The 26,168-nt window shown below is 37.7% G+C and overlaps 1 protein-coding gene across 6 annotated transcripts in view; it reads left to right on the top strand.

Annotated features, from left to right (window-relative positions):
• pde4d (phosphodiesterase 4D, cAMP-specific) overlaps positions 1-26,168 on the top strand; it is a 196,192-nt gene that overhangs the window by 137,749 nt on the left and 32,275 nt on the right. Inside the window, exon 1 of one of the 6 annotated variants that reach the window (XM_077222814.1) lies at positions 18,922-19,052. The exons of 4 other annotated variants lie outside the window; for them this stretch is intronic. In XM_077222814.1, coding sequence (XP_077078929.1) covers positions 18,925-19,052 — 128 coding nt within the window. In that variant the 5' untranslated portion in view covers positions 18,922-18,924. Of the gene's footprint in view, positions 1-18,921; positions 19,053-21,529; positions 21,854-26,168 lie in introns of those variants that run through there. One more of the 6 variants, XM_077222813.1, reaches the window with a different exon arrangement.

Below are 26,168 nucleotides of genomic sequence, written 5' to 3'. Positions count from 1 at the left end.
AATGTTTCAATGTCTCCCCCCCCCCCCCCCCCCACGAACATACTTTCAATTATTTTATTTCAATAAAAGGTTAGATTTTTGCTAATCCTCTAATATCAAAAGGATTAATAATGCAGATTTATTTTTTACAGCCATCTTTGATCATAGTTACCAAGGGGGCAAATAATTCTGACCAGCACTGTATATTTCGTTTATAATTTTTTGGTTGTAAAGAAATTATACATACATATATTTTTAAAGTATGTTCTTTTCATAGTACACACTAATAAACTAATAGGTCTAAATGTTTACCTATGAATATTTTAATGTAAAATTATGTGAAAAAAAATCAAAGTTCAAAATTTTGATTTGATTTATTAAAACAAAGTTTGAACTCATTCACAGAAATGAATCAAACTTATCAACTCTAACGTCATGGTTTTATCAGGGAGGAACATATACGTGTGTATGTATGGGGGTGTGTGTATATAACTGTAAACATTCAGTAAATATCAGCCGGATCATATACAGTTTTCAAGTCTCATATACGTTTGTCTAAGCCCAGTAGAGTAGTCATATAACTTTTATTCAGCAGCTTTTAACAGGAAATGTCAATTTGCCCTTGACCTGTTCAACTTCAATTGTGTTCTATTTTCCCCACAACATCCTCCCTCAGACCATTTAAGCTGTGGGGAGAGAAAGGTCAGTACTGCTGTTTGATTATTGTTGAAATGCTTATTGCATAACAATGCATATAAAGCGTAAGTGTGAGGTGACTCAGGAAGAACTTCTGCGAAGCATTTCAACAGAGAGGGAAGGAGCAGTTGTAAGCCTTTGTTTTGAGATTTACATTCAATGACACATTTCTGTGGATCTGTTTCTTTTGATCCCCTCTGGTCCTTCCTCATTGATGCTGCCTTTTATTATCCCGGTCCACACAACTCAGTCATTTCGTCTGAATCACAAGCCTATGAGATTTGCAATGCCTTGAGAGGTTAAGAGACAGTGTTATCTGTATATTCTGGTTTCATTTTAGCTTTATCTTAGGGCGAGTTTCTCACACACAGATTACAAGTAGCAACAAATAACAAAGAATTTTCAATGGAAAATTAGTTCCAAAGTTAATCCACTGTTCTGGATCCTACAGTCAGAACATTTGGCATCACCAGTTGAAATGAAACATTCAGTATTTTCATTATTAAAAACGGCTTTGGCGAAAGACCGCATGAGGACATAAATGTGCAACACTTACATTCAAATGTTTATGGTTTAGTACAATCCTACATATTTCATTCTCACCTTGTGTTGCCAAACCTTCTATTACGCGCAGCTTTGAGTTAAAGATAGCATGTTGTCTAAGGACTTGTTTTGCTTTTACATAAAACCACATCAGTCAATAATCAGTTAATTTTACTGACCAAATATCTAACTGAAGAGTAAAAGTCTGGTTCATAGTTTGATTATATTTACAGATTCTTAAAGAAAACATTTTGGAAGTTTATCCTTGCTGTAGATGCATTATGCCATTGTTAACTTTTCTGTCAACCCATTTTCATGTTTTGCGTCATTCTCGCTTCAAAACAAACTCATGCTGGACTTATCAAATTACACCATGCCTTTCCTGTTTTAAAAAACATGCCGCTCTGGACAATACACTGAATTGCTGGCAAGAATATTGTATCTGAATCTGTTATACTGTATATAATAACTGATAACAAGGGAGGGATGTTCTAATTTATATCATCATTTTAAACTTTTAACTAAATATGATTTTTTTTAACTGGGAAAATTATTACATTTGCAGATATTTTACTTGTGAATAAAATTTTGCATGATATGGCCCCACCCCCTCTTAATGAGTTTATTAGACAAAATCATAACTCATCTACTAGAGCCACTAGTTGTGGGGATTGTATAATTCCACATAAAAGAAGTGCTTTTTGGCAGTCAGCCTTTTCTTATAGAGCTGCACATACCTGGAATACTATACCTACAGAATTAAGAAATATTATATAATTTAGCCTACTTCTTTTTCTGCATCGATAAAACAGTGGTTATTGGATAAGCAATCATGTCTTCATAATTTGGAGTAGTGGCTTGTTTCTGTCTCCTTATTTAAAGTCATTTTGTATTTGTTTTAATATGCTCTGGTGATGGCTATATTTGCTGGAATGTGTTTTAACATGACTTTATGTTGTATGGACTTTACCATCAACCTGGCAGGAACTACAGATGAAAATGAGCCTATATGGCTAAATCTGGCACATTTACATGATGGGCTTGAGTGCTCATGTTAATTATTGTGCATTGTCCCTTTAAAGAAGAAGAATAAAGATGTCAAACAAGTTCTGCAAATGAATGAGATGTATATTTAATTGTCTGTATATTTGCCAGTCAAAGCAATCTGTATTCGCGCATACTCAGTTTAACCTTTTGTAGTCAGTGATTTTACTTTAATCTGTGTAGTGCAGGATGAGTAATCAATATTTTTGTTTTGTTTTGTTTTCCAGCAAGAAAAATGTTCAGTGGTACACTATATGCTCGCCTCAAGAGACCTGCATGGGTCGTATTTTTCCAGGGTTCTAACCTGCTCACGCAAAAATATGTTAACTTCTCCCGCTCCCGCCTGCAACATTCATGTTTTCTCCCGCTTTCGCCCACAAAAGCCTGCATAAAAGTATAAATAGATTTTTTTCAGTACATCCATGAAGTTACCTGTCGCCTAGCCAAAACCTATACATCCAAGCATAAACGCTTCTGATAAATTACTTGTTATTAAAGCATCAAATTCACAAACCACTGTTAATTTTAACAGAAAAGCAAGCAAAGGCTATTGCGTGCATGGTTTTGCATGGCAGAACCATATGGATATACAAGCCTCTATTAAATGTCTTTCAGCTGTAGAGTCTTGCTCTAGAGCATGTGCTGATGATTTCATTATGCTTTCGCACTATCGCTGATGTGACATCATTCAGCTGTGTGTCAGTCTAATCTAATCCTATTACCACAGCCACATGCCACTAGTATCTTCACATGAAAACACCAGCTACAAGACAAACTGTGTATATGCTTTAGTTTTGGTTGGATTGCTTATTTGAGGCTGTGTGATTTCATGCTTTGTGACACTGTATTCTGCTTTTGTGCTGTCAGTATTTAAGTGTTCTGTTTTGTATCCTAGCTTCAAATCAAATAGATACATACATGTGGGCTATGTTTGGCTGTGCTGGTTGAATATTTGAACCTATGTGCAACATATATTAGGGGTGGGTGATAAACAACGTCACTTGAGTGCGTAACCGCGATAGAGACGATAGTCCAAAAGATTAATACCGGTTAATAACGCCCACCCCTAATACCTATAGTATTGTGAGTATAAATAGTGCTGGCTATTGCTTTTTCATCTGTCTTTGGTTGTGTCTCTCTGCAAGACTTTGTTTCTGTGCTTTCAGAGACATAGCATTTGACTTTCCTTGTTCTCCAGATGAAAGCAACTCCAGTAACCTTGGTAACGTTGAATAGAGTTTGACCATTTTGTCGCTTTCGTCTTTTAAAGATTAGGAAATAAGCTTGAATACAGATGTAATAACATTTACCTTTAATTTTAAAGAATATTTACATGAATATTCAGTGATAAAACAACTTTTGTACTTTAGGAAATGTTTCTTTGTTCGTTTTCATGGTGTATTATCTGAGAAAGATGATTGAAATATGTTTTTATTGAAATGAGCTTTTCTCTTTTTTTATCTAAGTTTCAGACTCTGTGAGCTCCTCAAGTGTACTGTAAGATTTATCACAGAGGCTGAGAGCTCTTCACTCCACCCAATGAGATAACAAGCCTGTAACATTTCACTGATTATTTAATGTTTAAATGAGTCATGTACATGCAAGTTAGCCGGCTATTATACTTTGATCTTCTGAATCTCATCTTTTAGGGCTCATAATGCATCTTTAAAGGTTCGAAACAGCTTCTTTCTCCATAGACAATCATTAGATATGGATTATATTAGCTTCACACATCACCGCTCAGGATAGTTGCTACTGAGGGCTTGGCGCACATTGATGTGTCATGATTTCATGGTTTTGCAGCTTGATTACTTACATGGCATTTACGGCTAGGGCTGGGCGATATGGCCAAAAAAATTTATCACGATATTTTTTTTTATATCAGTCGATATCGATAATTATCACAATAAATGTCAAATCTTTGTTTCTTTCAAATTTAAAGGCAGATTTTCGCTCCTAAGGGAAAGTTGTAGAAACCAGAGCGTTAATTGTGGTTTTAAACTACTCTTTATTGTGAGAACATATCACGACAAACACTTACCAAACAGGTGAACATTACACAAATCTGAGGTAGAACATTCAAACATTTGTCATTTTTCCTTAAGAAAATAAATATTTGAATAGAAAAATATATTTCTTAGTTTCTGCATGTGCTAATGGGGGATATTGTTTCAAGTCTTGAAACAGGTTTGTGTTGCCTAACTTTGATGGGATGTATCTTCAGCACAGTTTGCAGTGCAGGCTGCAATTTTAATATTACATGTTTTGTCTCAAAATGCATATTTGACAGTGAGTTGACAGTAAATCTACATCCTAACTCAAGCTAATACTATGTTAAATTTATGTTCATTAACAAAAACAGGTTACATTTTGTGGACTGTTTGAGTTTTATTAAAATTAACCATTGGTCATCCAGTATCATGCATTTAGATCATGATAACCACAGATAAAACCAGGCATAGCCTATAGCACATCACTATCATGGCAAAATGTAACTTTATGGTTTCCATGGTATTTGTATGAAAAACAGTTGCCTAAATAGATTATTAAATACTGTAATTATATTCCATTAGTCATTTAATACATTGTCTACATTCGTAATATAATGCAATTCAATATGTATATCCTACATTTCATGGTGCAGTTATTACAGGCTAACGTTACAGTAAATCCATGGTAAATCGATTCAGTATCAATTCAGATATCATTTCACACAGTGTTCCTCCTGTTTGTCCGCGCCGTTTCATCTGCCTTTAAACTGGTTTAAATCACTGAGACATTTGTGTTCTTCGCTGAATTCAAACGCTTCTCACTGGATCTCGAGACAGAGACCGATCAGAGTAAACGCGTCTGCTCTCGTGAGCAGTCTGCTCTGCGCTGTGCTGCCGTTTGGACTTTGACCCGAGCGGATAAATGCTCCGTGTGGCGCACGGTTCATAAACATTATCGAATATTTATCGAACTCTTGATATCGTTTTATCGAGAAAAATCATATCGCGATAATTATCGTTATTGATTTATCGCCCAGCCCTATTTACGGCTGAGGTGATTGGTTCAAAAATGTCTGTGGTTCGAACCACCTGCATCAGTTGAGCAACTCCCATTGAGATGAATAGGAATATTCTAAATAAATGCTCCAGGTTTTATTTACATGCTTGGTTTAGTATGTTGTCTTGAAGCTGAAACTGGTGAGACAAAGCAGATTCTTGTTATCTCACTAGGAGGAATGTTCATCGAGCAGTGACAGAAGTTAGTGACTGTTTCATCGGTCTGTTTTGTCATGCACGGCTCAGTTCAACTGTGCCTGCCATAATTAATTCATCTGTTTGTTGAGTTCATGGTCAGACGCATATGGCATTCAAGCTGTCTTGTTCGTTTAAACCCACTACAAGCAGTTGTGAAATATGAATCTCATTCTCTGCTGCTGGATTTCATCAAAGTAGAGCATGTTGAGGTCATTGAACACACAAGGTGAAACCGAGGTGTGTTCCTTTATGCTTTGCAATACTTTAAAATTTGAAGAATAACTCGTAATTTACTTAAACTTATGACTGATTATCTGATTGGTTAAAGCAACAGTTTCATTGCCATTCATTTTAAAGCTCCAGTAGGTCACTTTTGTAAACAAATATTTGTTAAAACTGTCATTATGTCCTGACAGTAGAATATGAGACAGATAATCTGTGGAAAAAATCAAGCTCCTCTGGCTCCTCCCTGTGGTCCTATTGCCATTTGCAGAAATACACCGCTCCCGGTCAGAAACAACCAATCAGAGCCAGGAGGAATGTCTTAGCAGTGTCAATCACGCTCGTGTACGCGCTGATCACCCCTCTCTTGCACAGCGCGAGCACGTACCGTCGTTCGTGACTCTCCTGTTCGAACTCGTTCATCCAAATGAACAAATCTTTTTTCGAGTCATTTCGTTCATTCAACGAACGAAATGACTCGAAAAAAGATTTGTTCATTTTGAACGAGTCTTTTTCGGAGTCATTTCGTTCATTCAACGAACGAAATGACTCAAAAAAAGATTTGTTCATTTTGATGAACGAGTTCGAACAGGATTACGAACGTGCATCACAGAACAGAGCAAGGCGAGCATTTGTCCTTATAAAATGTAAAGTTTTGTATTTATTTTTGAAATGACCGATCGTTTCGCTAGATAAGACCCTTATTCATCGTCTGGTATCGTTTAAAGCCCTTTGAAGCTGCACTGAAACTGTCATTTGGTCCTTGAAACGTTTGTGTCCAATTGAAGTCCATTATATGGAGAAAAAGCCTGGAATGTTTTCGTCAAAAACCTTCATTTCTTTTCGACTGAAGAAAGAAAGACATGGACATCTTGGATGACATGGGGGGGAGTAAATTATCAGCAAAAGTTTTTTTAAAAGTGAACTAAGTTAATCCTTTAACGTTATCTTACTAGCTATTTATAACTTATAGAAAGAGTGCAACGTTATAAAGTTACATGTATTGCAAAATACATAATGATTTGAGGACCAAGTTTGTAAAGTATGGGCAGGCCATAGTCAATGTAAAGCATATTGTTGATGTTTCGTCCCTATTAGTGAATGTTCCATAACTGTTTATAATCCGCCGTCATCGGTGGTCCTGTTTACTAGCCTGCGCGTTCACGGCAGGCTCGGCTGTGGGGGAGGAGCTGTGGAGGGAGGAGCTGTGGGGGAGGAGCTGTGGAGGGAGGAGCTGTGGGGGAGGAGCTGTGGAGGGAGGAGCTGTGGGGGAGGAGCTGTGGAGGGAGGAGCTGTGGGGGAGGAGCTGTGGAGGGAGGAGCTGTGGGGGAGGAGCTGTGGAGGGAGGGCTGTAGCGCAGCAGAGAGCAAGGGGGTTGGACCTGTAAGTTGTGCTTGTTCAAATTTTCAGGCTAAGTCAACATTTTCTCAAAACTCCCTACTGCAACTTTAAGCTACAGGCGCCGCACTATCGATTCTGAAGGCCTCAAAGCAGATTTCTTTGTTCCTGACAACTCGATGGCTGAAATATGATTGGATAAAAGCTCTAACATAAACATACATTACTGGAAGCAGCGCAACCAAGAGAATGGGTTGAAATTAAGAGAATGGACTATTGGGAATATTTTAATACTCATTCATGGAAAAATATATAAAAAGTGCAAGTCAGTGATTTTGATAGTGTTTAGGCCAGCAGAGAAGGCCTAGCTGGCCCTAACGGCCCACCAATTATATATATATCTTTGTGTGTGTGTGTGTGTGTGTGTGTGTGTGTGTGTGTGTGTGTGTGTGTGTGTGTGTGTGTGTGTGTGTATATTTGTATAAAAATATAACAAAAAAATAATAATGATATTTATTTATCTTTTCCATTTCTCCTTTTGTGTTTCTCAAGTATATGTAATTATTTAATTTTTGGGGAATGTTTGTGTCTTGTATGTACAGTATATATGTATGTAGGTAGATATTATTTTCATTGTTGTTATATTCTTTTTTCAAAATTTACAATACAAATAAAAAAAAATAACGATATATATGCATTTTCTCCATTTCTCTATTTGTGCTCCTCAGAAGTTACAAATTATATGAGGGTATATAAATAGTCACCTTCATTTATATAGCGCTTTTAACAATATAGCAAATAATGAACTGTTTGTTTGAATCTTGGTAATAGACATGGAAGTGCTAGTAATTTGTATATAACCAGTCTCAAGGGAAATGTTTCTTTGCTTATAATGAGCCTATTGACTAAGATGCCTCTCACACATACACAAAGCACAAATCACATCCCACCAAACACAGGTTACAGAGTTAACCAATTCCCAAACAGCTTTGGCCAAAGGCCAGCACTGTGTGGTACGTCATAGGCCAGTCAGGTGTGCGACAATTGGCCACATGCAGACAGGCTAATTAGCCGATCTCTCTTCCCCTCGACAGTCTGGCTGTGTGTGTGCAGCCTGGCCGGCCTGCGCGAACACCTGGTGACTTAGGAGAAAGCTGTTTAACCCCTCTGCTCCACTCGGGAGGCCATGAAATCCATCATGTTTCAGAGGTATTGCACAGTCTACAAGCCAGGGCATTACTTGCAACCCCAGAGGTCATGAGCAGTTTGTGTTTTTCGATAGAGTTGTGTATATTAAGACAAAGCTGATTGAGGCTGTAGAGAAGACAAATTAGATTGAGTTGCACCAGCTGGAAAATTAACTTTAGACATGCACATAGTTGTTAGCTGTGTGGTTTAATTAATTAATGGGATGAGGGCTAATACATTTTTCATTGCAAACAAACTTTACACTTGCTATTAACTAAAAGCTTTTTGCTTAAAAGTGATATTTGCTATTTTTAAAATGTTTTTCTGTTCTAGTCAGAAGCTCTTTTTAATACTTTTCATGACCAACATTAATGATTTAAGAATAGAAAAAAACATGACGAAATATCGAGATTATTTGCAATTTGCCGATATATTCAACACTTAAGGTCCTTTCACACGAAGTACGATAACTGTACCAATAACTGTAAAGTTTTAATATTCTAATTATGTGAGAATAGGGAAGTCCACCACAGTTATAACGACGCAGGAACAATATCGTTGGAATCATATTTAGAAAGTTTTTTTTTCCAGCTGAAGAACTATACATTGACAACCAATAAGAATCCACTTGACTTTAAAGGGGTCCTATTATGCTTTTTTACTTTTTCAACTTTAGTCAGTGCGTAGTGTTGCTGTTTGAGCATAAAAAAATATCTGCAAGGATATAGCTCAAAATCCACTCCAAAGGGGATATTTTATTTAATATAATCCACTTTTCAAGAACTACAATAAACGGCTCATTTGGACTACTACGCGATTTTTACGAGCTTTATACAGTCATAATGTTACTCATTTAAATAATCTCTGCCCACCGGATTTTGCAAAAAAGTGGACAAGGCCTGGTTGAGCTGCTGCTATGTCAAAGAGATTTTTTTTCCACAACTAATTTGTTTGACCTTCCTAAGGCTGAGTGGTTAGAGAACTTAGAGTGGTTAACATTTATTTTAAATACTGTTCCTGAACATTATAATCCCGATGTTTATCTGTGCGTTGCACATTTTACGGAGAACAGCTTCCAGAACCACAATGCAGGCCACACATAAAAGCATCTCCTTAAAATGGAGCAGTTTCCACTTTGTCGGGACAATCTGTTGTTGGATCACAACTTGTAAGAATATCTTAATATTTGTAGTTGCATTTTCTATTAACAGTTCTAATTATAAGTTTTATGTTGTTGCTACGCTCTCCTGCTATCCAACATTAGTGTTAATATGTTGTTTACTATAGCTGAAGAAAGCTCTTGTTTTTGTAAGAGTGTTCACCACCCGTAGGAAATTCCCGCCTCTCCACATTTTTTGTGATCAATTACTGTTTGTATTACAGTAGTTATAACCATTGTACAAATATCATGATTAAATAGTGGATAACATCGTATATATAATGCATATGAAAAACATACCACTCTGAAACGTCCTATAAAACCAGTGCTTGCAAAGTCTGTGCATGAAATCCGTTCTAGATGCTCCTCTTGTCTGTTAACAATAACATTGTCAGGGTCTTAACCGGGCTCGAATTGGTTTGAATTTGCCACCATCCTTTATTTACACTGGCAGTTATGGAGGGACGGTACATTTCCTGAACACGCTAAGCTCTGCCAATCACAACACACTGGGCCAGCTAACCAATCACAACACATTTCGGAAGGAGGGGCTTCATCGAAAAAGACTTGTTCGAGACAGACTGGGGAGACAGGATCAGTGATCATGTGAAATATGTGAAAAATTATGTTTTTATAAACAATCAAGCATGAAAGCCAGCAAATTCTAATACACCCCAAAACAATCAAGACTTTGTAAAAGGGCATATTAGGACCCCTTTAAAGAGCTCACTTATTTAAAGTGGCTGACTACGTACTGCAGCACACTCTCATACTATTCACAGAAAGTTGTTGTGTATTTTGTCGACGCCAATAGAATATACTCCTATTATTACGAATAATTTATTTCATTATATTATCGTCATTTACAAGTAGAAACGTCACAATTACAGCCTTACTGAGCAATGTTGCAAACCGTCCCTTTCCGCCACCTGGTGGTGATTTTGTGAACGAGGGTCACATGTGACTTGATTGTATTTAATGTTGCAGTGGTAATTGGCATTTTGATTAATTACCTACTCTAGTTATCATTATAGTTATTGATTTGAATGGGCTTTTAAAGTTAATTTAAATAGGCAGAGTAATTATTACAATAATGGCAGATTTTATGTCATGGCAATATCTAGATAAATGAATTAAACTAAAAATGCTGTGCAAACTTCCGCCTTTATTTTGTACAAACACTTTATTTTTGTTTTTACAGTGTAGTGGCACAGAAACTGCTCACATCACCTTAAAAGCTCTACTGTGCCAGCTGTAAATATGGGTGTTTGGCTCCAATGACACTAAAAACTGAGAGTTTATTAGCAAGCGTTGAGTGATGTTACAATGCCGTTCTACTACCTCCATGCCTTTGAGCGAGTTATTTAGCTTTAAGATACTCCAGAGGGAGTTCCTGTTCCTGATCATTGCTGAATGATTCATACAGGTACAGGAATCATGACCAGATCTTTGTCATCTCTCGGGAAAATCGGTTCAAGAGAATGTTAGGCTTTGCTTCCAGGAGACGGGAGAACAGTCTGACAGTGTTGCTGCCAGGTACACAACACGTCAGTGATGCTCGCTGACAGTGAGAGATGCCGTGGCTTTTTCTCGCCTTCTACTGAAGAACAGTGATGGATGATGGGAACTACCTCCCTGCCTGCATAAAAAGCCCCACACTTTGTCTTCAGGAAGGGCAGTTGCAATGGCATTATATAGCAGGTTAGCCTGGATAAGCTGAGTTTTTTATAGGCTATACTTGGCAGAGCTTAAAGGGATATTCATCACTAGCAGCTTTGATTGTCGTTTGATGGTAATGAACGATAAATGCGCATGTTAAAATGGAGCTTTCGCTACACTTGGATGCCTAAAGCTCATTCCAGAGCAACTCATTCAATATATGTGTATATAATATATTCATGTACTCTGTGGCAAATTAGATTTTTGCTATGAAACACCATGATCATTACATAAGAGTCATGTGATAATGGGTTTTTGGCCTTGGACATATTTTTCCATCGCTGTGACTGTTTTTTTTTTCGCCCTCCTGTTATGATGAGTCTGCGTGAGAGACCCTTGTTAAAGTACGTGTGGTTAGTGATAGAATGCTCCCTAGTGGTAACTAAAAGAATTTATTCAATATAAAATATATACTTATATGTTTATATATAATTATTATATCAATCTTTATTTATTTTCTAATAAATAAATTGTCTATATATTTACACAATTTATTACATTCCAGCTCTGCACTAATCCATTAAAAATGTATATATATTCGTCTAATAAAACTATTATCAAGCCTTTAAATGGATAGTTCACCCAAATATGAAAATTCTGTCATCATTTACTCACCCTCAAGTTGTTCCAAACCTGTATGATTTTTTTTTAATGTTGAACACAAAATTTGATATTTTAAAGAATGTTGGGAACTAGGCAGTTAACGGTAGCCATTGACTTCCATAATAGAAAAAAAAACTCTCTGGTTACCAACATTCTTTAAAATATCATATTTTGTGTTCATTAGAAGAAAGAAACTCATACAGGTTTGGAACAACTTAGGGGTGAGTAAATGATGACAAATTTTTGGGTGAAACATCCCTTTAAGAATAAGATTTTAAATCCGAAGGTGTTTTATGATCATTAAAAACAAATTCAGTTGTGTCTTTAGAGTATATATTGTAGGATATTAGTTTATCATGTATGTGTTTCATGTAGAGCTGAGGAAATTATATGGGCTTTTGGTATTAGATAATGATTTGATTTAAGGAGGTTAATGGATCTTACGGATTGTTTTAGTGTCAAGTGTTTTTATTTAGTAATTTCAGTTTGTCACATGAACACAGTTTAATCTTTCAACTAAAATCTGTATTCATTATATAGTTGACAGAATTCACAAATTACCCTTTTGAGAACCTCACCATGTTTAACTGGCAAAATGTGATTTATATAATACAATATTTGCATTTTTATGTTGCCTGCAAAAAAAAAATCCCTATTTTTGAATGGCCGTTAATGGAGAAAGGTGTTTTTTGCCCCCTATCATGGTGTAGTTATAGCATCTCCCAACAGTGGCTAACCAGACAATATTTTGGCACTTGCAAGATACTGGAATCTCTCAGTCTTCAGATATAATCTGTTAGTTTGCTGCCATCTAGTGGACAAAGTAGAATTTTTAGTGACAGAGATTTAAGAGAGGAATATGTATGTTATAAAAAATTAAATTCACTGCTCTGTCAGTTGTATTTAGTTTCAGTATTATCACCCCGTTAAGTTCCACCAGAGGGGATTATTCAGTGATCATTAATGCTGCAAGTTCTTAAATTTTGCTATTCTAGTACAACATTAGCAACTATTCTCTGAAGAAATTGTCACTAGTGCTTGGTCACAATGTTATGGGGTTAAAGTTAACTGAGCATTGCTATGCAGTTGCTAAGGTTTTCTGAATGTATTTTAGTGCATTTCTTTTCTTCAATAATTATTATCTTAATGGTCCTTGGCCTAAAAAAGGTTGAAGACACCTGGTCTGTGGGATTTGCACCTGTTGTATTATCTGCTATGGGACAATTATAAATCTGATAGCTTAGAAAAGTCACAGCAGACAATAAATAGGAGGAATCATTACTGGATGGTGTGAGTTAAATGGCAAAGTTTAATGGTTTGTGGCTGGATTAAGGTTTAGAATGAACCGCAAACCCATGACATGAGTGATAGTAATAACATCACTAATGAGTTGCAGTTTAATGCACTAGCAGATGCTAAACAGATTTCTGTTACACAGAATGAATAAATGAAATAGTACATACAGTGTATAACAAGACATTAGGTGTAGTACACAGGAGAGACTACATTAGCAGGCCAAAGCTGTTCCACTGCACCGTAGGTTAAATTGGCTGAGTAGAAATATAGTGTCTGTGGCATCTTCTTGTTTGCGAGACTATGTTCTTGATGTGCGTCAGTCCCGTCTGTCTGATTAAGGGCAGAGAGTCGGGGCATAAAAGCTTTTTAGAAATGGCACAGAGCCAATATAAGTGTGATTGGAGCAGATCAGGAGAATTCCACGAAAGGTGCGTGTGGGATTTTGCACACTTAGACACTCACACGCTGACTCTGGTTGGTCTTCATTAAAGTTTATTAACGGCTGATTGAGTTTACTGATCTCGCCAATGATTTCAGCACCTACCTGCTTCTTGTTCACCCACCTGCTGCTTTCTCTCTCTCTCTCATTCTCCCTCCTCTTCCTTTCTGCACATCCTCCAGTCCTCACTCAATCTCTCCACGCTCATTTATCCTCACAGTACTGAAAGCTTGGTCAAACTGACCCAGGAAGGCTTGCTCAGCTGTATTTGGTCTTGTTCAGCATTGATTGTAAGTCGAGAATGAGTTTGCCAGCAAACTCAGAACTTTGTTCTCTGGAGAGGATTGCCCGTTATCGTAGCGCTTGCATCAATGGCTCACCGTATGCCATCAACAAACCCATTGACATCAAGCCAAGGAGGAAATGGTAAAGCTTTATATGTGTGATATGTGTCAGAATAGTCAGCTGCTACGTTTTTTTTAGGACTGGATCATAATTTGGGAGAATTGTCATGCTTGTTAAATGTTTCCCTGTTGAGTTATGTGGAACGAATTACAGATGTTTCGTATTTTGTATTGTTCATCCTTATTACCTAGACTAATTAATGAATTAATAAACGTTCTTTTGACAGTTTATAACAATTTAAATGTATAATATAAATATAATAAATGTATTTTATTTAGAGGTGCCTTTCAAAACACTTACCTTCATAACATACAAGACAGCAATACAAAGCAACATCTGTTCAAAATTAATTCCATAAATTAAAACTAAAAGATGAGTGTTTAGACATGATTTAAAAGTAATAAGACAATTTCTTTTTGACTCAGTTTGGATCACATATTATGTGACTGCTGATGGTCTATGATTATACTTCAGCTTGTTACAACATTTTTAATTTAAAAGAAAATGCATGTAAATATATCAGATGTTTTTTTAGCCTGTGGTTAATAATAGGATGCGATAACCAGCTGGTTATGAGCCCATTGATTTCCTTAAAGATCCTTTAATGCTTCTCGCCACCGATAAACCTATCTGTAGATCTGTTAGGTAAATGGCAATAAATAGGTTGAATTGAGTGGCAATCATGACCTGTGCTGTGCAAATGTCAGATACTGTGAGAACTTACATAACAAATGTGTATTCATTTATAAAAAGATTCATATTAGTAGTATTACTACTAAATACACTATAATGCCTTTGTTTTGATATCTGCACAGTCAAACAATGAGCAGGTGTGTGTCAATAACTACAGTACACATTGAGAGAAATTTGAATGTGTGTGTGTGTGTGTGTGTGTGTGTGTGTGTGTGTGTGTGTGTGTGTGTGTGTGTGTGTGTGTGTGTGTGTGTGTGTGTGTGTGTGTGTGTGAGTGGAAGAGAATAGGTCAGTGTGTATTGGGCCTGAGACAAATGCTCGGCAACAGAAAATCGCTATCAGATATGTTCCTTATGCTAATGCCAATAAAGCGCACACACACACACACACACACACACTCATATACACACTACCATTTAACCCAGACTTTGAATGGACAGGTCAGAAAACATAAAATATAAATTCAATTCCAGTATAGAATCAAACTTTGCAGATGAAGAAATAAAATCAAGTTATATTTATCCAGTGGCACAGACCCATTTAGATCGTCTGCATTGTGTTCTTTATTCTTCCGGCCTCGGCCCACTATTTTTGCGTCTTTCTCTGCATGATTTTATTTCATCCAAGTAATTATGAGTTGGTGGTTTAACACATTTATGATATTTAGGACATATTCAACACTTCTAAAGTAGCTTTGTTTTTCTTAGATTAACTCCTGATGATTTATTTTCATCAATAATTGGTTGTAGGCGAGTGGGAGTGTGATATGTAGATGAATGCATGTGGAGATGCACCGATTATCCGACACTTACAATCTGGAATCAATGTAGTACTTTTAGACAGACAGCATGGAAAGTTCTCTTGGCTTGAAAAAGTAATTAATTGCTGGAATGATAAATATTATACGTATAAATGATCACCACCCACTTTATTTGGTACAACTTACTAGTACCAGGTTGAACCTCCTTTTGACTTCAGAATTGCCTTAATTCTTTGTGGCATTGATTTGTGCTGGAAACATTCCTCAGAGATTTTGATCGCATCACACAATTGCTGCATATTTGTCGGCTGCACATCCATGATGCAAGTCCTGTTTCACCACATCCCAAAGGTGCTTTATTGGATTGAGATCTGGTTACTGTGAAGGTCATTAGAGTATAGTGAACTCATTGTCATGTTCAAGAAACCAGTTTGAGATTGTGCTGTTCATGAGCTTTGTGACATGCAGAAGTAGCCCTCAGAAGATGGGTACACTGTGGTCATAAAGGGATGGACATGGTCAGCAACAATACTCAGGTAGGCTGTGGCATTTAAACAATACTCAATTTGTTACAATTGGCCCAAAGTGTGCCAAGAAAATATTCCCCACACCATTACCACCAGCCTGAACCATTGCTTTTATGTTGTTCATGGCAAATTCTGACCCTACCATCTGTAAATTGCAGCAGAAATTGAGACTCATACCACCAGGCAACATGTTTCCAATCTTCTGTTGTCCAATTTTGGAGATCCTGTGCAAATTTTAGCCTCAGTTTCCTGTTCTTAGCTGACAAGAAGTGGCACCTGGTGTGTCTTCTGCTGCTGTAGCTGGTCTGCTTCAAGGTTGGATGTGTTGTGCGTTCAGAAAATGCTGTTCTGCAGACATTGGTTGTAACGAGTGGTTATTTGAGTTACTGTTGCCTTTCTATCAGCTTGAACCAATGTTGCCATTCACCTCTGACCTCTGGCAACAAGGCATTTTCACTCACAGAACTGCTGCTCACTGGATATTTTCATTTTTTGGACCAATCTCTGTAAACCCCTAGAGATGGGTGTGCGTGAAAATCCCAGTATATCAGCAAATTCTGAAATACTCAGACCAGACAGATATTTGCGTAGATATGAGTGTTAAAGAGCAGTTGAGAAGGTGTACCTAATAAAGTGTCCGGTGAATATATATATGTATGTGTGTGTGTGTGTGTGTGTGTGTGTGTGTGTGTGTGTGTGTGTGTGTGTGTGTGTGTGTGTGTGTGTGTGTGTGTGTGTGTGTGTGTGTGTATCTTTCGCTGAGTTTGTTGAGTGGGTGCTGGTGAACAACGGTTCCCTGTGCACCATCTACCCTACCAAAGAGGAAGTCGACAGCCCTGCTCCGTACACAGATCCAGAATTCAGCCGTCCACCGTCCTCTTTGCAGCCCGAGCCTGGACAGGAAGAGACACCGCCACTAGCGTGAGCCACACGGAGAGTCTGACCAGGTGTGTGAGCTGGCGGCACTGTGCGTCGCCAAGGGACTAATTGTGGATTTCAAGGGGCCTCGCCCACAACTCAACTCAGCTGTAGATATCTGTGGGAATTAGGAGGTAATTCCCCTGTTTCTCCCCTCCCTGCTGATCCCACTAAACTCTTGAGTTTCCCCGCTGATCCCATATAGCTATGAGTTTCCTGTTTCCCTGCTGGTCCCATACAGTTTAGAGTTTCCCATGTCTTCAGAGTTCCCACCCAGCCTCCCTCTCCCAACTCCTCTTCCCAAATCAGCCAGTTCCTCAGCCCAGCCTCCACTGTTTCACTTCAGACCTTTTGCATCTCCAGCACCATTCTGTGAGGTACTGCCTCAGAGCTTCAGTTCATCAGGTCCGCCCAATCAGGAGGATCCCCTGGCTCCGCCTCCAGCCTATGAACCATCACTCCACCACAGCCTGTCGACCTATTGGCTTCGTTTTGTCTCCTCCCTCCCTCGGCTCCACCAGAAACCATCGTGCTGACGGCTCCACCGGTCTCCCTCGTCCCACTGGCTCCGCATCAGTCCTCAGGGTCCCTGGCTCAGCCTTCGTCCTCAGGCTCCCTGGCTCAACCTTCGTCCTCAGTCCCACTGGCTTCACCTCAGTCCTTAGGCTCCCTAGCTCCGCCTTCGTCCTCAATCCCACTGGCTTCACCTCAGTCCTCAGTCCCACTGGCTTCACCTCAGTCCTCAGTCCCACTGGCTTCTCCTCAGCACTCAGGCTCCCTGGCACAGCCTTCGTCCTCAGTCCCACTGGCTTTACCTCAGTCCTTAGGCTCCCTAGCTCCGCCTTCGTCCTCAGTCCCACTGGCTTCACCTCAGTCCACAGTCCCGCTGGCTTCACCTCAGTCCTCAGTCCCACTGGCTTCACCTCAGCACTCAGGCTCCCTGGCTCAGCCTTCGTCCTCAGTCCCACTGGCTCCACCTCAGTCCTCAGGCTCCCTGGCTCAGCCTTCGTCCTTAGTCCCACTGGCTCCGCCTTCGTCCTCAGTCTCACTGGCTTCACCTCAGTCCTCAGGCTTCCTGGCTTCGCCTTGGAACCTCGTCGTTGCAGCTCCACCTCAGTCTCCAGTGCCATTGATGTTGTGTGGGCTCTTTGGCTCATCAGCTCCACCTGCATCTCCATCTCTGGAGGCTCTATCTCCATCGGTCATCCAAGTCTCCACCATGGCTCCTCCCTCCCTTGACTCTGCCCTGAGGCTTCGTCCTGGCTGGATTACAATCTGGCTCCTCCCACCTTCCGTTCCCCCATTGACTGCTTTGTTTGCCCCTGACCGTTTGTGTCTCTCTCATTACTGGGTGGGGGTCAGTACTGGGTGTACTAGTTTTGTTTTGTAGGATTTCCTTGTTTGTTTCTTAGGTAACACATTAATTAGTCATTTTGTTCAGCTGGTCTTCATTAGTTCCTGTGTATTGAAACCCTGAGTTTCATTCTAGTCCTTGTCCAATCTCGTCAATGGTTTCTCTAAGTTTCTGTGTTCAATTTCCTCCAGTGCATATCATGTGTGTTAGTTAAAAAGTAAATTAATAGTAGTCTTTGTTTTTTGTGAGCTTCTTGCACAGCAACACTTGACACAACCACTTTTTTATATAAATTAAATTTTTTTTTATATTAAACGTTGTTGGTGTTTATGGCCTTGTAACAGAAGATTAGTTCTGTTACATTTGAATACTGGGTGCAAGAACAACAACTTGTTGATTTCAAATATGTTTTGATTTCAGCTTAGCAATTTCAGAATTTGTATGTGAAATAATGTAAATTGTTACATTTTTAGACATTTAGTTGTGTCTTGTGAAACAAGCACTTTCTCGTTTCTAGATGAAATTCAGTTAATTCCAAACCACACTAGTCAGAATAATTACTGCATGTTTGGAGTATAAATCTCTTGACCAGAAAGCTGATTGCTTTCTGGTGACATAGTTTCATGTACAGTTTACCAGCACTGAAGTTTGTGTTTCTGACATGGCAGTTGAATGCTAGAAGGCCAGACAGGTTTTATTGGATTATGGGATGAGTAGTGACGTGGACATTTTCCTCACACAAAGCTGAAGCTCTCTTATTTGAGGTCAGTCAAGCTGTCAGTTTCATCAGGACACCATGGCTAGTGAATCTCCAGGGGGTTCTCCTCTTTCTCTCTTTCTTAGCACTTTTGCTTGGAATGGCCGCAAGCTTGATATAAACTCACTAAAAGGCAAGAAAAGGAAACGCTGGTTCAAGTCACGCAGGTACAAACAGAGTTGCATATTAAAGAAATATATGGCTTACAGTATGTCTCTTTTAACTTGTTAACAGTTTACACTAGTTGCGAACTATCAGTAACTGTTTTATTGCACACATTTTTTGTTAGTTTGTTTGCAGTGGTCTTTTAAAACTGTCTTAAAGATTCTCCAAGCTAAATGTCGAATATGTATAAAACTGCACTGAGATACATTATATAATTGAACCTTGGCTCAATATTTTTTATAAATGGCAAATTGGTCACGTTGTTACATTGGGTTAATTTGTCTTGTGTTTCATATGTTGTATTTTTTTTTAAACAATGGCTAAAGCATATATATAAATACTGTGTGTGTGTGTGTGTGTGTGTGTGTGCGTGCGTGCGTGCGTGCGTGCGTGCGTGCGTGCGTGCGTGCGTGCGTGCGTGCGTGCGTGCGTGCGTGTGTGTGTTTTCTGTGTGTGTGTGTGTGTGTGTGTGTGTGTGTGTTGTGTTGTGCTTTGCTTAATGAAAATAGCCATTGTTGCGGATATGGCAATAATAAATAAATTAATTGTGAAAGGCCATTAAGTTGCTTTAGTGTGGAAGACAATTCAAAAATGTATCACTGTTAATATACATGTATTTGTTTACATAGAAGGATAAAAATAAAAATACCCAAGCCTGAGAAATATTCATTGGAGTAAAAAAGAGTGTAAAAATCTTGGCCCAGTGAATATAAATGTGTTTATCTATTACTTAATTGTATTTAGATTCTGTGTTGTTGTTGTTTTTTCACTGAGTAAATGACTTTGTTAGGATATGTTCTTAATTTTGTCTATTATTATCTGCTTTAATCTCTTGTGAACACAGGGGGGCAATGATGTGCACAAACATAGATTAGCTGTTCATACTATGTGATATTATTGATATATTAATACCTAATGAGACAAACACATGTCTTTTTCAGTTTGTTGTAATTCAGAACTGACAGATCTCTCACCCAAACTAATTGCTTCGTAATCAGACATCTGTAATCCTTTCACTAAAGATAAAATCAAGCCTGTTGTCTAAATGTTTTTTTGAAACCATCAAGTGGGCAGAGCTGTAAGCGATATTCTCTGCTTTGCTGTCATTGGTTGACGCATGTCTTGCGTCACTGGAACACCTCTGAGGGCCCTTGGCATGGGTTAATGTGTGAACCGTTAATCGCAGCAGTAAACAATCTAGCAAGTACAGCCAGAATGTTAGATTTTCTTTGTTGAAGAGTTCTCTAATTGAAATGACATTGTGTACTAGTTATTTTTTAGCCTCTTATATTATTGCATGTTGGTCATTGCACATGAACTGTATATGAACCCTTTTAAAATAGAAGTTTATTCAAGTGTGTTATCAGTATACTTCTTTTAAACTAAAAATAAGTATACTTTCAGTCTACATTTTATGTACTTCTCAGAAATATACTTAATGTACTTCCCAGAAAATTGGACTTAAGTATACTTGACTGAAGTATACGTTACTTGAAGTGTACTGGACTACTGACAGAAAAGTCTAAGTATATTTGGCCTATTCTTGTATTCAATCTTTTCACCGAGATGCACTTAAAAGTATAATTAAGCATACTTGGCTTGTAGTTGTGTTTACTCTTTTGTTTGAGTAGTCTTTGACAAAAATGTAAGGTTGCTTTTTTAATTTTTTTTACTAAACTTACCTACATTCAAGTGTTAAAAAAGGATGCATCAAACTAGAATAAAGTGTTTTAAAAATGGAAAAAGTTAAAGTACAGTTAAAGGTATATTTCAAGTATAAAAAATGTACCTAAAAATAAACATAGTAGTATACTTAAAGTGCAAAAATAATATATAAATAATAAACTAAGTATGTTGTTATGTTTACCTTACCTAAACTTACAAGTATACTTGCAGTATAAAACGATTTAACTAGTACTTTACAGAGAGTATACTTCAAAGTGTACTTTCATAAACTAAAAAAATTATTACAAGTATTTGACTAGTAAACTCTCAGTATACCTATAAGTTCACCTGCAATTTAGTTGCAGTACAAACAAAAAACTTAGTTGTAAACTAGTTGTGTACTACTGTTAGACTTAAAGTATACTTAAAAGTATACATTTAGACACTAAAAAGTGGGCCAAGTAGTATTGAAATAGTACACTTACTAGTTTTCTTAAAGTACACTGATATAAGAATACTTACCACATAAGTACTAATGCGATTTCAGACTAAGTGCTTTTGACTCAGCTTGAATTCGAACTACTGGGCAAATCATTTCCACCCTTTTTTAGGGAGTATACATCTGTTGGGATGAATTTTTCCCCGTCATCTGAAACCTCTCAAGTTGAGGTGTAAGTGTCCTCCCCCATTCATTCGTCTCAAACATGAGAAGCACCCTACCCCCAACTACGTCATTTCTACACGAGTCCAAGCAATGAGTCTTGCAGCCAGCCAGCCAGGAAGGGAGGGAGGGAGAAAAGTACATAGGGTGGGAGTTTCAGGAGAGAGAGAGTAAGAGGGGGAGAGACAGATTGCCCTGCATTATAGCAGCCGGTTGCTGAGTGACACAAACTCTGGAACTCCTGTCCGGTCAGTTTGAGAGTCCCGGACCACGAGGGGCTTCTGTCAGTGGAACAAACAGAGGCAGGGCCGTCTCGACTGAGTTATGTTCACGCTTGGAGACACACATGAGGACTGAAAACAAATGCACACTGTTTGGATTAGCTGTAGCCGCTAGCAGAGGGAAATCCACGTCCAGAATGAGCATTATCATGAAGCCCCGGTCTCGCTCCACCAGTTCACTTAAGAACACAGATGGGTAAAGGAGAACTTTTGTCTATCTCCTTCGGTTAGATCCCTGTGCTTGCTGTTTCCTTCTCCTGTCTTACACCAGACGATATCTTTTTTTAACATCTTGTGTAATTCTCTGCTTCCTCTTAAGTTTTAACCCCCATTGTTTTTTCACTCACCTACCACAAAATTGAGTTCTACTCTTCCTAAAGAATTTCTCTTGTATTTACATTCTCTTCCACTAGTGCCTTTCCTCTGGGTTTTTCATTTACTCTGTCTCTCACTGGCTTGTTAAAGTGTAACTGTGGGATAGATTTAAACATTTGTTGATGCATTTGTTGCCTGACAGTTATGGGTAGAGAATTTGATTTCATCAAATTTTACTATTTTGATTCCATTGAAACGTTTTACTAAAGCATTTTTTATAGGCCTATATATTTTATTTAGATTTTTTTTGTTTATAATATTTTTATTTAATCATAAGGACTGTAAATAATTTGGAATTTAGTTGCTTTTATGCATCTAACTCCTATAGTAGATGCAAAAAGTGCATTAAACATGAAAAAAATTATAGTTTAAGCAAAAATGTTAATTTGTAGCCTAATGTATGCATTTTGTAGAGGGAACATGATTTTGTGATATGAAATTTGGTTGGATTTGCTCATTTTAGCCATTATCTATAACTGAAAAAAGTACAGTATGTCGTCCAGTAACATATCCAAAACATTTGTGCAATCACCTTAAAAACTAGTAAAATGGCAAAGAATGAAACAGATAATTTCCACACATTTGCAAACAGTGCCAAGGGGCAGATACCTCACCCTAGTCTCTCTTGTCCCATCTTGTTCTCTGTTTGTATATGCTTATTTTAGAAATGAGTGATGATAGTTTGTAAAGGACTGATTATTTTGGTACAACACTTTTCAGTCTGTTTGAACAGTGCGCATATGCAGTATAATTTGAATGGTTATCCGTCGCTGCATGCAAACTGTGAGATATTGCATATTGATGATTCACAGGCTTATTTTGGTGTTATGTTTTTGTTTGAACGTTTAGGCTAGCAAAAGAGGCAGGTTACGTTACCCCACCTTTGCTTGTGGAATGCTCCATTTGGTCTCCATGAATAACAGCTCTCAGCTAAGCAAACACGACCTTGCTTTGAGAATGTTCAAGTGTATGTGTGTGCCTGTGTATTTTTGTGTGTATGAAAAAGATTGAGAGGTCAGGATGGAGGAAATCTCACTGACATCTTAATGATGTCATCAGTTTTAGGAGGACAATGTGCGTGTGTCAGTATGTGCTTTCTTCACCTTATATATTGACCTTATTGTCTGCGGTTCCTGTTTGTTTTGCTTTATTGTAATGCATGACAGTGACTCAGCTCATGTCATACACCCAGTCATTAATTGACAGTTGCCACCTCATATCCTGTCATTCTTTTGCCATTTGGGTTACTCTGATAAAATATTATCATAATTTGAATTAAAAAACTACATGGTTATATTAAGCGCACAAATCAAAACAGTAAAATGGATTTGTGGTTTCACAATGCATTTAAAGGAATAGTTCACCCCCAAATTAAAATTCTCTCATGTCGTCCCCGATGTACATGGCTTTCTTTCTTCAGACAAACACAAAAGAAGATTTTTAGGAAAATAATCCATCTCTGTAAGGAATTTAATGCAAGTGAATGGCTGCCACTCGGTTGACGCTTGAAAAACCATATGACCCCAGTGGTTGAATCAATGTCTTCGGAAGCAAAACAATAGGTGTGTGTGTAAGATAATTCTATTATTTTTTTACTTTTTAACTTTAAATCATTGCTTCCGGTCTACTGTCATGCGAGCATTCACGCAAGAGAAGTTGTGATTGATAATTTTCCTCAAAATATTTGTTTGTGTTTATCTGAAGAAAGAAAGTTATATGCATTGTGGATGGCATGAAGGTGAGTAAATCATGAGAGAATTTCCATTTTGGGGTGGACTCCTTTAAGAGACGTATTTTATCTTTCATGGAGTGTGTGTTAATCTATGTGCATTTTTGTGCTTCTATATAAAAGTGAAGGTTGTGCAGTTGTTGTCTTGTATGACACATAATCTGATGTAATAGATGGACCATTTCCTCTCTTGTCATTCAAGCTTTGCCACATAAAGCAGTTTTAATTGGATGGCTCTTGATGTGTTTATCTATCAAGGTGCTACAGTATAATGTGGCTGTGATGTCAAAGTGCCATATTTGTATTTCGTGTTGGTGCATGTTTTTCTATTGTCAGCAGCAGTTGTTAAATATGGCTGTCACTCCTCTTTGTTAATCGCATTTTGTAAAGAGTTTTGTTATTTATATGAGTGACAACCGCATTTTACAACCAAATTGAAAAATTGAAGTAGTGATGACAGAATTTTCATTTCAGAACCAAACTGAACAATTGAAAAGTCACCTCTCCTTTCTGATTTGATTTAACATATTTTCTATAGCATTTTAACAACCGTTATTTTAATACTTTTGACAAAGCTTGATTTGATTCATGAATTATTCCTGCATCTTATTTTTTTTATCTGCGCATCTCTTTTATATGTCTATTTTAAGCATATTCTATTCTGTCTCATGATTGACAAGAAAACCAGCAGTGTTTTGGGAACAGCCTCACCAGATCACCAGAGGAAACATGTCTTGTACATTCTCTTAGCATGGTGTCTCAATCCAATCGGGTTCCACTTTCTAAATGACCCATGGTCAGACTTCATATGCTTTTTTGTTCCTTTCTTATACGCTAATGGGCCACATGCTGTTAAATATAACTTAGGAGAGCATGGAGTCATTTGCCAGTTCATTAGATATCAATGTTAAACTTAAGCTAAAATTCACTGACAACCAGAACTTCAGTGATTCTTAATGTATTATTTGCAAAAACTGTATTTTAATTATAACAGTATTCTAATTATTATCGAAAACTTAAATTTTTCCCTGAAACCATGGCAAAAGTTTGTTTCGATAATTTCTTGACCCTTATGAAGAACAAGACTAGAGGATATAACACTTAAATATAAGGCATTTGTGTAATAGTTTAATATATGTATAAATGTTTTTTATCAAACTTTTTTAAATTGAGAAGTGTGCAGGCAATTATAGCAGAACTGAGGACATCCATCTGTTTATTTTTATTTAGTATGGTTTAAGTCTTTTCAGGGTTTATTTTTTATTTTAGTTGTTTTCTTAACAGTTTAGGGTTGAACATGTAATCTGCTAAAATGTAAAAAAAAAAAAAAATTTAATAGTGTTATATTTCTCAGTATTGTCACGGGTGGTTGCAGGAAGGAGGCGAGGATATAATTCCAAAACGAAGGTTTAATGAGAATATAACACAGGACAGCAGAACAGGCAGCAACACACAGTAAATACAACGGCGATCGGACCAAGTCTGACTGAACAGACGTAACTTAATACAAACACAAATTATTGACCAGCTGACCTTCACAGACCACATTACAATGACAGCTCGATCATGCAGGTTTGCAATGTATAACATCAGGAAGATCAGGCCTTTCCTAACTGAGCATGCAACTGTGGCGGATGTTGGTGAGCCTGGGTCAGGTTGGTTTGAGTTTTTATTAAATGGAATTTGTTTACAGTAAAGAATACACAACAACATTATTTTGGTTTAATAAACTTTATTTAAACTTTCGTTTGGAGTTAAGTGCGCACACTCTTTAAAGTTTATTCTTACCGTTCTTTTTGTTTGTTTGTTACGTCTGGGTCTCGTGAGCTGGTGCACCATCAAAAGGGGTACGGGTGGAAACATCAGACGTATATATATATGGTTCCGGCCGATGATCGGGCCACAACCATTCCGGTTTCTGCTCCGGGGGAACCCCAAGGATTATTTTGCTTCCTTTTCTTTTGTTTATTTATAAGAAGTATGTTTATTAAGTGAAGTCATTTGATAGTATTATTTGAGGTGTTTGTTTATGTATATGGGGTGTTTTCATGTTCGTTTATTGTATGTAATTGCCATTATATGTCAGTGTATCCCCTTTATGTGTTAATTGGTTCTGGCCACCAAGGTATACATTTATTAATTTTTCTGTAAGAGGGTGTTCTGTTAGAGTACAGGTTCTGTTGATCCTTGACCTCTGTAAATGTTTGAGAGGAAAATGCAGTGACCCATCGTTATTGTACGTTTTTTGTACGATTTTGATTTTTGGTATGTTTGGTTCACTTTCATTGGTTTAGCATTGGCAAATAAACCCCTAAACGTTTGTAGTAGCCTGCTGCCTCCGTGTTCCTTTATCCTTTACTGGTCACATCTATCACAGCAACACAACTTCTCGTCCAGGCCCTGGTTA

Source organism: Siphateles boraxobius, unplaced genomic scaffold, assembly GCF_051911475.1.
Source record: "Siphateles boraxobius isolate OS27281-9 unplaced genomic scaffold, OSU_SipBor_1 9, whole genome shotgun sequence".
NCBI lineage: Eukaryota > Metazoa > Chordata > Actinopteri > Cypriniformes > Leuciscidae > Siphateles > Siphateles boraxobius.
The sequence above is the reverse complement of the archived record's forward strand: the minus strand, read 5'-3'. Positions and strand labels throughout refer to the sequence as shown.